The 15,386-nt window shown below is 33.7% G+C and overlaps 1 protein-coding gene across 2 annotated transcripts; it reads left to right on the top strand.

The window, feature by feature from the left end:
• Positions 1 to 330: 330 nt before the first annotated feature.
• LOC143082579 (prestin-like) lies at positions 331 to 15,182 on the top strand. 2 transcript variants are annotated; one of them, XM_076258315.1, is made up of 2 exons: positions 331 to 481; positions 11,534 to 15,182. In XM_076258315.1, exons 1-2 carry the CDS (start codon positions 476 to 478, stop codon positions 14,060 to 14,062), a joined length of 2,535 nt encoding a protein of 844 aa, XP_076114430.1. In that variant the 5' UTR covers positions 331 to 475; the 3' UTR covers positions 14,063 to 15,182. The 2 variants fall into 2 exon arrangements, with proteins under 2 accessions (XP_076114430.1, XP_076114431.1); XM_076258316.1 differs by lacking the exon at positions 331 to 481 and adding an exon at positions 10,568 to 10,719.
• The last annotated feature ends 204 nt before the right edge of the window (positions 15,183 to 15,386 follow it).

Genomic DNA, 15,386 nt, shown 5'->3' with positions numbered 1-15,386 from the left:
ATGTAACTCTCGTATTTTATCAGAAAATCTTCGGCCACGTCCCTTCATTTTTGGCTGTTGTTTTGGACATTACAAAAATACATTGTTTGATTCTGAACGTAACCAGAGCGGCGGAAAAGGTTGAGAAAAATTGAAAATCAGTAGAAATAAAACATTAATTCTTTTAACATCGTTTGTATGTTAACTTATGAATGTTGATAAAATAAATGGGTTGTGATAATTCTTTTAAAAAGCAATAACCAATCAAAATATAAACCTCCATTTTTTACACGAACGCATCGTAACTATTTTCTATTTATAAATCTGGGTGAACAGTGTTTAGAGGATTAACAACTCGTATCTACTGAAGCTTGAATCTTATGTAGACTAAGAAATGTAATATTTTTTCACATCATTTTGAAATTGAGATTTCAATGTATCATACTACACAAACAGCACTGACGGAAGAGACCTATCTAGATTTTTTATATTAATCATGATGGTATGTACATGTAGATTTAACAAGTATTAATTTTGTTAATCAATGTTTTTTTTTTTTTTTTTTTTTTTTTTGTAGTATTTCCTGTCTATTTGTATTACTTTATTAACTAACGTATTTGACGATGACATCGACATTTCTTTGTTTTCTAGCAATGTGCAGTTAACTATCCATATCCGTATAGTATCGATATTTCTTTGTTTTCTAGCAATGTGCAGTTAACTATCCATACCCGTAAATACCTAGATGAGTGACATGTACTCTTTATAATCTCTTCTTGTTTTAGCTGTTACGTATTTCAAAACTGTTTGCTATTTTCTTTGACATTTAGCTCCTATCCTATTGTCAACATAATTGTTGTGTGATTTCGTTACTTCAGTCGCTATCGATTTTCGTAGTTCTTTTAATTCCCCCCCCCCACCCCCCATTTAAATTCCGTCAAAAAAAATATTGTGGTTGGTTTTATAAAGTTTTATTCAATACCGTCTTTGATTATAATTTCTGTCTTTTTAATGAAGTGTTTTCTTAGACTGTGTAAGAATAGGTGAAATTTAGACTTTATTTCTTTTCCCTAGATGTTTTAAAGATGCCCCATTTGTTCTCATTGTACATTACAAAACTACAACCTTTCATTATAAATATAATGATATCAAATCACGATCATAAGTCTAAACAAATATATTTTTTCTTATTTATCAGGGTTGTGAACAATCCCTCAAGTGAGGAACAATCCCTCAAGTGAGAGACAACCCCTCAAAGTAACGACTATCCATGTTATGGGGGGTTGAATTTCAAGTGATAAAAAAATATTATTTAAGTACAAAACGTCACATATATACATTATTTTCAGAAACTTTTCCTAAAGAACAATACGTGTATCTGGTATGTTATCAACAAAACACCTTACAAATATAGATTTATTTCGTCTTAAAGCCATTGTTCCATTACTAAATTATCTATTCTTACCAGTACACTTGGTACAATCAAAAACCTGATAATAAATTGTTCAAATAAGGCCTTCGAAAGTAGTGGAATTAATTACTTTTTGAGTGTCAAAAACTCGTTTGAAGTACTTGATAAATTGCATGCTTATACTGGTGATTTTGAATCTGTTCAAAGTTTTAATTTTTCTACCCTATATACCACATTGCCTCACATTCTCATTAAGAAAAAATTCACACACCTAATTAAATGGGCATTTAAAAAGTCAGAATGTGAATATATATGTTCAAACTCTTTTAGGTCATTTTTTAGTAGCAATAAACAAAAAAACTTTGTCAATTGGACATGCTTTGATACTATATCTGCCCTTGAATTTTTACTAGATAACATTTTTGTTTGGAGATTCCGTATATCGCCAGGTTATCGGAATTCCAATGAGGACTAACTGTGCATCACTTATTGCGGACCTGTTTTTGTATTGCTATGAGTTACAATTTATGACAAAAATCAGCAAAGACCCATCGAAACAACATCTGATACACAAATTTAATAATACTTTTAGATATTTGGATGATATTTTGGCTCTCAATAATGACGACTTCAGTATGTATACTAAAGAAATTTATCCTGTTGAACTTACTTTAAATAAAGCTAATACTAACAATGACCACTGCCCTTTCCTCGATCTTGATATATATATATCATTAACGGAATAAAATTGAGAATGGAAATGGGGAATGTGCCAAAGAGACAACAACCCGACCATAGAGCAGACAACAGCAGAAGGTCACAGAAGATGTTATTTATGTATTATTGTCATTTTGTTTATTTTCTTTCGTTACATCTTCTGACTTCAGACTCAGACTTCTATTGAACTGAATTTTAATGTGCGTATTGTTATGCGTTTACTTTTCTGCATTGGCTAGAGGTATAGGGGAAGGATTGAGATGTCACAAACATGTTTAACCCCGCCGCATTTTTGCGCCTGTCCCAAGTCAGGAGCCTCTGGCCTTTGTTAGTCTTGTATTATTTTAACTTTTAGTTTCTTGTGTACAATTTGGAGTTTAGTATGGCGTTCATTATCACTGAACTAGTATATATTTGTTTAGGGGCCAGCTGAAGGACGCCTCCGGGTGCGAGAATTTCTCGTTGCATTGAAGACCTGTTGGTGACCTTCTGCTGTTGTCTGCTCTATGGTCGGGTTGTTGTCTCTTTGACACATTCCCCATTTCCATTCTCAATTTTACTAGATGAATTTTGGGAAAATTTTTTGGACTTCTTTGATTTGAAGAAAAAAAGGACCCCTGTTTTAAAAAAAATCCAAACATAATGAAGTTTATCTTTTTTTTTTAAGAGAAAAAGACAATTTTTTTCTTTTTTTCTTTTCTTCAACAGCAAATTAACCCCTTATCTGAGGGACAGTCCCTTTGGGGGAGGGGGTCCCAACCTGTTTATAGTTAGGTAAACATAAAAACTTAAACTTTATTTAGAACGCTTTTTGTCGAGCCTTCGACTTTAGTCGAAAAAGCGAGACTAAGCGATCCTACATTCCGTCGTCGTCGTCTTCGGCGGCGTCCACAAATATTCACTCTGTGGTTAAAGTTTTTGAAATTTTAATAACTTTTTTAAACTATACTGAATTTCTACCAAACTTGGACAGAAGCTTGTTTATGATCATAAGAAAGTATCCAGAAGTAAATTTTGTAAAAATAAAATTCCATTTTTTCCGTATTTTACTTATAAATGGACTTAATTTTTCTGCGAGGAAACATTACATTCACTCTGTGGTTAAAGTTTTTAAAATTTTAATAACTTTCATAAACTATCCTTGATTTGTACCAAACTTGGACAGAAGCTTGTTGATAATCATAATATAGTATCAAGAAGACAATTTTGTAAAAATAAATTTCCACTTTTCCGTATTTTACTTATAAATGGACTTAGTTTTTTGCCAGAAACAAAACATTCACTCTGTGGTTTAAGTTTTTAAAATTTTTATAATGTTCTTAAACTATCCTGGATTCTACCAAACTTAGACAAAAGCTTGTTTCTGATCATAAGATATTGTTCAGAAGTAAATTTTGTAAAAAAAAAATCACTTTTTCTGTATTTTACTTATAAATGGACTTAGTTTTTCTTCCAGTTAACATTACATACAGTCTGCAGTTAAAGTTTATAAAACATTTATTAGATTCATAAACTATCCTGGATTTTTTGCCAAACTTGGAAGCTTCTTTCAATTAAAAGACAGTATCGAGAGGGAAATTTTTATTGATGTTTTTCCTCATTTTTGTTGAGTCTGCGATTAACAGCAAAAGTAGGCGAGACACTGGGTTCCGTGGAACCCTTACGAATTTTTTAATTATTTGATTTTAAACAATAACAACTATTATAGTAAACAAGTTGATTGTTTGTTGTTAATTGTGCAGTGGCAAATCTTCCAGGGCGCATTACGTTTGCGTGCATTTGGGGATTAAAATGTTTTACGTTTGCGCGCAGCTTTTGATTACATTTGCGCGCATTTATCTTACAGGTAAACAGGTTGGGAACAAACCACCTGTATGGTGATTATACCTGTATAGAGGGATACTCCTTCTTTAGAGGGATAAGATTATAATCCCTTTATAAAGGGGTATTTTTGTTTACACTGGATTTAAAGCAAATTAGGGCAGAATGGCATTTTCTAGTTATATTCGCTATAATCTCTAGCATAATATGCATCAACATATGCACTTTACTATAAATTGGAATAACCAGTTTTCTGCTAAAGGGACAAAACTTGCAGTCTTTTGTATACCTATCTGAACACCTGATCAACAATAAAGGAATAGTTGACCTTTAAATTTCATGTTAAATCTAACAACAGAAATTGTGTTCAGTGAGGCATAAGTGAGTGGAATTTACCTGATCATCACAGCTTTCAATCATGATGAACAATAGATTGTATATTTAGTCAAATAAGCAGCAAACTGGGCACGTGTATATTAAATTAAGTATATCAATTTGTGCAACTGTTGCAGGTTACTGCCATAAGAAGTAGAAAATGCCATTCTGCCCTATTTTGATTTAAATCCAGGCTAAACAAAAATACCCCTCTATACGATAATTTTATCCCTCTATACAGGTATAATCACCATAAAGAGGGTTTGTTCCCAACCTGGTAAACTCAGGTTAAAAAGGGAATATAATAAACTATAAATAATATCAAAATATAAATGACTATAATTTTCATATTAGATATGACAAAAAATCATTAACTTTGAAAATATATTTTAATTATATATTGTTAATATTGAATTCTAAGACAAAATATAAAGTGTTCATGATAAATTCTGTTATAACTTAGAGCATACATGTAACTTCATTGCGAATTTTTCAGGGTGAACAAGTAACCCGGATAGTGATCTCTTTTAAATTCGTAAGACGTTACGCGCGATGTTCGTACATGCAAGCGTAACAAAACGTCGCGAATATTTCGTAACGTTCAAACCGAAACTTCGACTGAAACGTTGTTTTTAAGCAAGTGCGACATTCTTGTAAGACTCCGCAAAATCGACGGTGCTTTTTAACTACTTATTGAAAATTGATGTATTTTAGATTTTTTTAAAATTAAGAAAAATAACATTTTGAATGATCATAAAATTCTACAATTATACGAGCACTGATAAGCAAACAATTGGCGTAAAAAGTTGAGTTCGTTTTTACGGTGCGACAACCATATATCATTTTTCAGGATATTTGTCTTTAAATTCATAAAATTAAGCAAATTAACATTGATGTAGTAAATACCAAAACTAACCTTTTTCCATTTTAGACAAATGGTTTTGATTCTCAAATCTGGAATCCCAATTTTTTCCCCGTGGGACAGATTTGCCCTTGTAGTATGGAGCGCTTTTTTCTTCTATGAGGTCATCATAACGCCATAAAAAATGGGTAAAAGACTGAAGGAACTTTCCGTTAAATAATGGAGAAAAAAAAGTTTTTCAAAACATTAAATAGTTTAGACGAAAATCATAGTTTAGTGGTTACAATAAATGAAATATGTTACGCGGGACAGCCAAAAAATAGCCGTTTTTTTTTAATGAAGCTTGTCTCGTGCAGCATAAAACATAGTTTCAACAATTATTTTTTTCATTTTTATTTTAAAAAACATTATTTTTTAAAATACGTACAATAGAAATGAATATGATATCACAAAATTATATATTTTGGACTTGCATCTTGCTAACTACACCGATTTTCCAATGAGGTACAAACATCGCGCATAATGTCTAAATAAGTTTAGTTCGTTTGTAAAGTTTTGTCAAGGCACGAACAGTTGAAGGTTTTTTGGTTTTTTTTTATAAAAAAATCGGGGGGGGGGGGGGAGGGAGAATCATTAGTATATTATGATTTTTTTTCTCCGTATTAATAGAATATAATGCAACCGACTTGGGGACGACATAAAAAAATCAATTCAAGATTAAAAAAAAAAACAAAAAAAACTTAAATCAAATAGTTTGGGGGTGGGTGTCAAAATTGCTGCAAGTTATTTTTAATTGACATTGATTTTATATATGTTTATTGGTCAATCAATTTTTCCCAAATTAAGTGAAGAGGGGGGTAGGGGGGTCAGTGAAAAAACTATATGGATTAAGTTTTTTTTTATCCTACATTGAACCTTTGATGTCGTCCCTTATCCTGCTAGAATCCAACTTCAATCTCCTTGTGGGTTTACCTGTCAAATGAATACTCGCAATTGTAAACAAAAGCTGCGCGCAAACGTAAAACATTTTAATCCCCAAATGCACGCAAACGTAATGCGCCCTGGAAGATTTGCCACTGCACAATTAACAACAAACAATCAACTTGTTTACTATAATAGTTGTTATTGTTTAAAATCAAATAATTAAAAAATTCGTAAGGGTTCCACGGAACCCAGTGTCTCGCCTACTTTTGCTGTTAATCGCAGACTCAACAAAAAAGTGGAAAAACATCAATAAAAATTTCCCTCTCGATACTTTCTTTTGATTGAAAGAAGCTTCCAAGTTTGGTTAAAAAATCCAGAATAGTTTATGAATCTAATAAATGTTTTATAAACTTTAACTGCAGACTGTATGTAATGTTAACTGGAAGAAAAACTAAGTCCATTTATAAGTAAAATACGGAAAAAGTGATTTTTTTTTTTACAAAATTTATGTAATGCTAATGCGCCCAAACGTAATGCACCGAATCGGGGCTGAACTTTTATGATGGAAACAAATCCTAATAGTGGCCATCCGGGATAAAGGTATGAAAATTTTTACAGTCACTAGCAAATGATGGTATTTGGATAGGGACAGGGATAAGGATAGCTAACTCTAAATGGCGGAAATAAAAACTTCTGTGTCATTTGGTCTCTTGTGGGGAGTTGTCACATTAATTGGCAGTTATACCACATCTTCTTTTTATGTCCCATTTATGGGCATTATGTTTTCTGGTCTCTGTGTCCGTTCGTTTTTCCGTCTGTCCCACTTCAGGTTAAAGTGGTAGGTCGAGGTAGTTTTTGATGAAGTTGAAGTCCAATCAACTTGAAACTTATTACACATGTTCTTTATAATATGGTATTTCTAATTTTAATACCAAATTAAGAGTTCTTATCTCATTTTCACTGTCCACTGAACATAGAAAATGATAGTGCGGATGGGGCATCCGTGTACTTGGGACACATTCTTGTTTATATTCATTTAAGACGAAACGGATTTTTTTTTTATTCACAAATTTAAAAGCAATTATTCCAAAAAAAAATATAAAAAGATAGTCCAAACGAAGGCTTTCCAATCTTAATATCATACCAAGACGCATTTATATTGTATCTCCAGTTTATTCAGGGTTAAAGGTTTTTTCAGCGTCAATAGATATAGGAAGATGTAGTATGAGTGCCAATGAGACAACTCTCCATTCAAGTAACAATTTATAAAAGTAAACCATTATAGGTCAAGGTAAGGCCTTCAACGCGGAGCATTAGCTCACACCAATCAGCAAGCTATAAAGGGCCCCAAATATTACTAGTGGGAAAACATTTAAACGGGAAAACCAACGGTCTAATCTATATAAAAACGGGAAACTTCAAACACTTATTTAACATTCTTCTATTATTACAAACACCAATAGACAATAAAACCCAGCCTGAAGCTCAGTAAACCTCGTTGAAGATTATTTCTCATTCTCCTCCGACCTTCTAGTGAACCAACTAAAATACTGTGCCACAAAATAACTAATCGGAAGTGACGCTAAAACACCCAACAATCAATCAATGAGTTATATTATCGCAACAATAAAGTCAAGATACATTTATAAATTCCACTGAAAAAAAGAAGGTATATGGCCACGACAATGTATATTGGATAACGTCTTATGGAGAAGGCCCTATTGTGCTCAATAACAATTACTCGTATAAACGCCAAAAAACATATAGCAGATTATGGACGCCCAACTAGTAGAAACTAATGTCAACATTATTCAGTTTCTTGAAACGTTTGAAATTACATTTATATATATGCCCCCTTGTTTAAATAACATCCTTTGGTATGAACTATTGTCTTATGGATCTCATCTCATCACTAGGTGTGCGTCGCCTGTCGTCGTCGTCCGTTAACTTTAACAAAAATCTTCCCTGAAACTACTGGACCAAATATAACCAAACTTGGCCACAATCATCATTAGGGTATCAGTTTTTAAAAAATGTGTCCGATGACCGGTATCTATCAATTAAAATGATTGATTTATTGTTGGTTGCTTAACGTCCAGTGTTTAATATTTTATGCATGTTCAGGACGAGAACAAGTTAGCAATAAATACATTAGGTAGTGCTTGTAATGATAGAGGCTATCAGGGATGATGGTCGGGGAAATTTTGACTGCCACTAGAAAATGCGGGTATATTGGATAGGGACAGAAATTTTGCATTGCAACAGGCCACATACGGATCCCTGAACGAGTTGTTGCAAGGGTTCTTCACGTGCAAAGAGCGTGATACTCTCTTTACACGAAGCATCGGATTTAACGTCCCTATTCTGACCGGACGTGGCTACAAACTTGATACATTCCGCACAGCCAAACGAACGCCCCACTTCGGCAAGCGTTTTACTGCCGGTCGGAGGTAACCAAGTGACCATATTTCTATTCCCTAGTCACATTTGGTGCGTTAATTAACATGACTGAAATGGCTAAAAATAGAAATATGGGTAAAATATAGTTATTGGTTTATATCTCTGAAACTAACGCATATAAAGGCAAGTCTGACAGAGGTAAAATATTTATCAGATTGAGACCTATCTGTCCTGAAATTTTCAGACGAATCGGACAAACCTTAATTGGGTTACTGCCCCTGAATTGGTCATTTTAAAGAATGTATTTTCTGTTTTTTCTTATGGTCTTAAATATTATCATAGGAGGATCAAGCCCCCCTTTTTTATTGCAAAGAAAATAGTTGATTATATAGGAAATCATTAAAGCATTACTGGAGCCTCCATCGTTTCGGTCAGTCAGCGGCCCCCGCCCACCTCCTCCCTTGAAAAGTTCTGGACCCGCCACTGATTATTATAAAAGGAGATTAAGTGAAACAGCAATAATGTTCAATTAAGTACTATCTACACTCAGACTACAAAGAAGTCAATTGACCTTGAAGAGTTATTGCCCTTTATGGTAATGTTTTCGTATTTTTATGCCCCACCTACGATAGTAGAGGGGCATTATGTTTTCTGGTCTGTGCCTCCGTTCGTCCGACCGCCCGTACGTCTGTGCCTCCGTTCGTCCGTCCGCTTCAGGTTAAAGTTTTTGGTCAAAGTAGTTTTTGAAGAAGTTGAAGTCCAATCAACTTGAAACTTAGTACACTTGTTCCCCATGATATGATCTTTCTAATTTTAATGCCAAATTATAGTTTTGACCCCAATTTCATGGTCCACTGAACATAGAAAATGATAGTGCGAAGTTCAGGTTAAAGTTTTTGGTCAAGGTAGTTTTTGATGAAGTTAAAGTTACATCAACTTGAAACTTAGTACACATGTTCCCTATGATATGATCTTTCTAATTTTAATTCCAAATTAAAGTTTTGACCCCAATTTCACGGTCCACGGAACATAGAAAATGATAGTGCGAGTAGAGCATCCGTGTACTATGGACACATTCTTGTTTTGTAATCTTTATAGTCACACTAAAATCTTCACTTAAGTAGAATTAAATTTAGCGACAATTTTAAATAGGGTATCAGATGACCCTCTCCTCTAACCAACATTGCCGTCATGGCTTAAAATAGAACATACAGGTTTACTATACATAAGCTTGAAGGGAAAATTGTAAATAAAAAAAAAATCAAATTGTCACAACAAAATTAGATACTGATGAGGGGTCTTCGGTTACTGTTGTAGGACTACAATGGGATGACTTGCAATTAATTTAAGAGCCTTTATTTTATGGTTCTCTTCGGTCTTTTTTTGTCAATATATTATTCTCTAAAAATATGCTTTCAGTAGTTGTATCTACTTAAATACCTTCCTAATAATGATAGATGAAATAGTTGACAACCTTGTCGTAGCGAAGAACACATAGCCATATACTGTCTCAGAATACTTGTATGACATTTAACTAATTCGATTCATACATATGTGTTAATATTTACCGTAATTTAATACGAACTGAAATTAGAACAATGATTTATTTTCATTAACATTTATTTCGTTTTATCTAAAGTCTACTCATAGCCAATCCTACAATGTATGTTTATAAGGACAATATTGTCAGTCACCTGAAACACAAAATTATCGTGAAAAAGATAATGTTACACCCACATTTGTAATTATTTACTCTGCACAGATGCGTATTTTAAATAATGTAAGTCTTTTTGTATAAGGAAACGTTTTTTTCCCACACAAATGTTTTCTAGAAAATATTCAAAAATAAAAATATTAATGTTTTTTGTATAAACATTTATCATACATCGTATTTCCTGTCCAAACCGTGTAACTTCAGATATACAATAATCTAGGTAATTTGCATCAACATACATTTATTTCATTTTCTTAATTTATCCATAAGTGTGGATGACAGGTCTTGCAGGGGGCGTGGTCTTGACGCCTCGATATAAAAAACGACATCTATTGTCACATAAAACAGTCAAGTCCATGTCCATGGTTGTTAATTAATGATATTCAAAGTTGTCATCATTGGATTTATATCGTTGTGAACAATCTTAGGAAGATTATTTAGCTTTGTCAGTCTTGCGATAGAGATTGCATTTTTGTTTTTATGGTACTGTGTTAAAAACTAAATTAACACCTCTTGGTAAGTCAAAACCTTGATTATTTAATTATTTGCAAATAACAGTATATTTATTTTATTTGTCAAATGTCTTTAGAAACAAATTACACTGGTGATTCATCACCTCTCCGTGTATTCATTTGAAACAAATGTTTTACACCAAACAATTAATAAAAATCCTTGTTTAAAATTATTAGGGAGCAAAAAAAGTAGTTGAGTTCTAGGAAATTTTGTATCTCATTTTCTCAATATTCAACCACGGAGAAATAGGTAAGACAAGACAAGAAAAATATAATATGAATCAGGTATATACATGTTATATCTAATATGAATGTATGTATACATGTACTTTCTATTTTCATACCTGTTATCACGTGTAAGGTTAAAGTAAAAACTATTTCTAAATAGTAAGAGTTTAAAGCTACTTGATAATTTGCCAATTTCGAATATTTTCGTAAGGCAATAGAATATTTAATGAATTAAACTGATCAAGATGTATGTTCAAAAGCAAAACAGGCTTATGAGTTTAGAAGGAATGTTTTGCGAGCGCTTTAATACAAGTCAAGAAGTTTGAATTCGTATGTATTGCTTCATTTAAAAAAAAACGTCAAAAGTTGAAAGATATTAACCCAATGACCGAAAAATTATCGTCGCGTATGAATAACTTGACAGGCATTTTTGTTTTACGTGAAAAATGTATATTGCTTAAAATGACATATAATTTTAATGATATGCATGAAAGGTATACAATGTTAAACAGTTTTATAGAGTTAATTCTTTTAGCGTTCTATCTTTTTGTATGAAACACAGATACTTACCACACAATACTTGTTTTTAGGTGTCTGAAAGTCCGAGTATGAGTCGATCTATGTCAGTGGTGGATGGAATGGCGGTGGCGCCGGGAGGAGGAGTTGGTCCAACTAAAGGGAGACGATTCTCAGCCCCATCTGGGGCATTTGGAGAAGAAAGTACAATTTTTGTGAAAAGACAACCCTTTACGCAAGTTGCATTTGATGAAATTCATCTAAAAGAGGACATAGAAGAGGATCCTTCATTGGCCACTACATTGAAAAATAATTTATTTTGCTCGAAGAAAAGACTATGGAAAATTATTTCAACCTACCTACCTATTATCAAAGTCCTACGATACTATAACATCAAAGAGAGCATTGTAACTGACATTGTGTCGGGAATTACAATCGGGATTCTGCATATACCTCAGGCCTTGGCTTTTGGACTGTTAACGTCTGTCAAAGTTGAGAATGGCCTGTATACATCTGTCTGGCCAGTTTTGCTTTATGTTATCTTTGGAACGTCTGCTCACGTGTCAATGGGAACGAGTGCTGTTATTTGCATCGTTACTGCAAGTGTGGTCGATCGACAAGCTGAAAACTTTAAAGCAACGTTTGAATTTAATAATGCCACTACCAATTTTACGACCTGGGAGGACATACCGGAATTTATGGATTACAAGGAAAACATCTCGCTATGTGTAGCCATGCTTAGTGGGCTTATCTTGTTGTTCATGGGGTTTCTCAGACTCGGATTTATAACTGCATACCTGTCCGAATCATTTTTCAACGCGTTTACGTCCGGTGCTGCTGTCCATATTGCAACCAGTCAGCTGCCTGCATTACTTGGTATCAATGTTAAAAGATTTGGTGGCGCTTTCAAAATCATATACACATACCAAGAAATATTTTCCAACATAACAAGCTTATCTTGGCAAACACCACTTGTGGCACTCGTCAGTATTGCGATTTTACTGTTTTTCAAGGAATTCATAAATGAAAAGTTCAAGCACAAACTTCCGATTCCGATTCCTGTTGAACTTTTGGTTGTCATACTAGCAACAGCCATTTCCTATGGTGCAAATTTAGCTGAAGAAGTTGCCGTTGTTGGAGAAATACCCGGTACCATTCCACCACCAGTCATACCGGATTTAACTGGATTTCAAGATTACTTTGTTGACTGTTTTGTTTTGGCTATATTGATTTTTGCAAACACAATTGCCATGGCAAAGATTTGTGCCAAGAAGCACAACTATGAAATCGACGACAGCCAGGAGTTGATCGCTTATGGTATGTGTAACTTTGCCAGCTCCTTTTTGAAATGTTTTCCATCAGCTGTTGCCCCACCAAGGTCCATGATCGCTTCAAATATGGGCACCAAGTCAACTTTAGCTGGTGTATTTGTAACAATCCTTATGCTTCTTGTCATCATGGCTATGAGTGTATTGTTTGAACCTCTACCAAAAGCCGCCCTTGCAGCTATTATTGTTGTCGCACTAAAGGGACTCTTTATCCAGATGGCTGACTGCAGAAAATTTTGGAGAATCAATAAATTTGATTTTGTTATTTGGTTTTTCACTATTGTCAGTGTTGTATTCCTTGACATCGACTTTGGACTTGGAATCGGTGTCATCGTTTCATTGATAACAGTCGTATTTCAAACCCAGTTCTCACGCGGTTTCCGTGTTGGCAGAACAATGAAAGAGAGCGCTTTTGTCGAACACAAGAGGTACAAGGATTCCATCGAATCAAATGGCGTTAAGATATTCAGATTTCAGTCCAATTTGTATTTCGCAAATGCCGAAATATTTAGAAACAACTTATATAAAGCGACCGTAAACCCAAGAAAGCTACTTAAATTTTTGAAAAAGCAAGAAAAGAACCAGGAACGCGAAGAAAAACGTATGAAAAAACTTGGAATTGAACCCCCAAAGAAAGACTTGAATGCATTATCTGAAGTTTCGATAATTCCTATCACAGGTGATGGTCGCAAGGTGTCCAAAACATCTGAAACAGGCGTTGCAACTAACGGCAATGTGAAAAAGAGTAGCTCCCAGTTGGCGCTAGTGACGGGAGACAACCCTGCCTTTGCCATGGATGAAGTAAACTTGCAAAACAACGGAGTTCAAAAACCTTATGGTGGGTTAAAAAGACCACTAAGCATAGCTTCTAACTTAACAAGTATTTGTGATGATGACGACGAAGTCGACCCAGAAGATGGAGAAGAATTTGTAACAGACGACAAAATTAGACGTATGCGCAGAACACATCATATCATCATAGACTGTTCAACGGTTAACTATATGGATAGTTCAGGAGCAAATGTTTTAGGACACATTTCCTCCGAATATGAGCATGTGAACATTAAACTTTTCCTGGCCGGTGTTGCAGCCAGTGTTCGGGATACTATGGAACATGCTGGAACATTTGAAAAAATACCCCAACATCATATTTTCCTGGAGCTGCACGACGCCATAGCAGTAGCCAGAAGCAAAGCTGTTGTTCCATTACAGCCGTTTTTGGAAGACTTCACGTACGACGAAGCAGCAGAAGAATCGTATGTTACCAATATGTAAATCCAACTTTGTTTTATTGAAGAAAAGAATCACAATTTACCATATTTTATACACAGAAACACTCATTATCATTGTACAACATTGTAACAATAACATTGTATGTGAACAATTAACAGTATTAAGAGTATTATAATGCAAGGCAAAGTTTTCCTCCAGTATTACCATTGTAGATACAAGCATCCGAGGTCACACTTGATTATGTATGCGGACTTTTAAAGATGTCAAGCAAATGAATCAATGCTTCAAACTCATTTATCATATCAACTGAATTGTTTATAGCTTTAGATATCATTCCGTACCTCACTTGTTTCTTTTTTTTTTTTTTAACTCTTAAAAAATCTATCTTTGTCCGTTCATACGACGATTGTTTACAAGTTTCTAGTAACGACCCATTGCTCTGAATTATATGGTAATAATATCAGGAATATTTCACCATTAAATCCTCGTATTTTTTATAAGAAATGTAAGCATAACCCAAATAATGTTATAGTTTAACACTTTCCACTAACTGTAAGATGATCACTGTGACCTTCATTTTAATTAAAGCTTCAGCGACTTTGATAAAGTATTGAGTACCATTTCTTAGAAATAAGTCAATGAAATATTTATACCAGTCCTCTACACATTTGATTCTTTATAACGACCATTTTACACATTAGATGTTTCTCTCTTCTGTTTTAAGAATTGATATCATAGTAACACACAACACAACATTGAGCCGTCATTCAGCATAAATCAACTTTCCCTTCTGTCTACGCAATCCCTTCCTTGGCGATCCAGAGGAGCCCATTTTAGTCGCTTTTTTTAATTGTCAATGCTTTATGGTTTTCCGCCGGTTGGAACCCCCTTTTTCCCATTTCATATGGCTGGATCTGCGCCTGTTCGTCATTCAGCTTGAAGCATCTTTTATATGGATTCCCTTGCTTTAAATTGTAAAATAAACACAAAATAAGAATAAAAAGTTAGAACTCTTTTAATTTGTTGAGAAAGTAAAAATTATATTTGTGAAAAATGTACTATGTATGTTTATATGTGTAAATAGATATGTATATATATCATTTGTATAAAAGATATTGCATTTTATTTTATGTACATTGATTTAAAGAAATATTTATTATAATTCAGTTTTGTTTTTTTGTTTCCATTTTCCGTGTTGATATTTATGTTGATGCGCAAGCATTGAATCAGATAATTGGTACATAAACGGCAAAAAAATGATTGTGTTTCTATTTGATGTTTTGGTGTTCGATCATGCTTGTGTATTTGTGGTTTCAGTGTACAGCAACTATATCAAATGTTTTTACAATAGTTTACAACTAATTAT

Source organism: Mytilus galloprovincialis, chromosome 7 (assembly GCF_965363235.1).
Source record: "Mytilus galloprovincialis chromosome 7, xbMytGall1.hap1.1, whole genome shotgun sequence".
NCBI lineage: Eukaryota > Metazoa > Mollusca > Bivalvia > Mytilida > Mytilidae > Mytilus > Mytilus galloprovincialis.
This window is presented reverse-complemented; position numbering and strand designations above follow the sequence as displayed.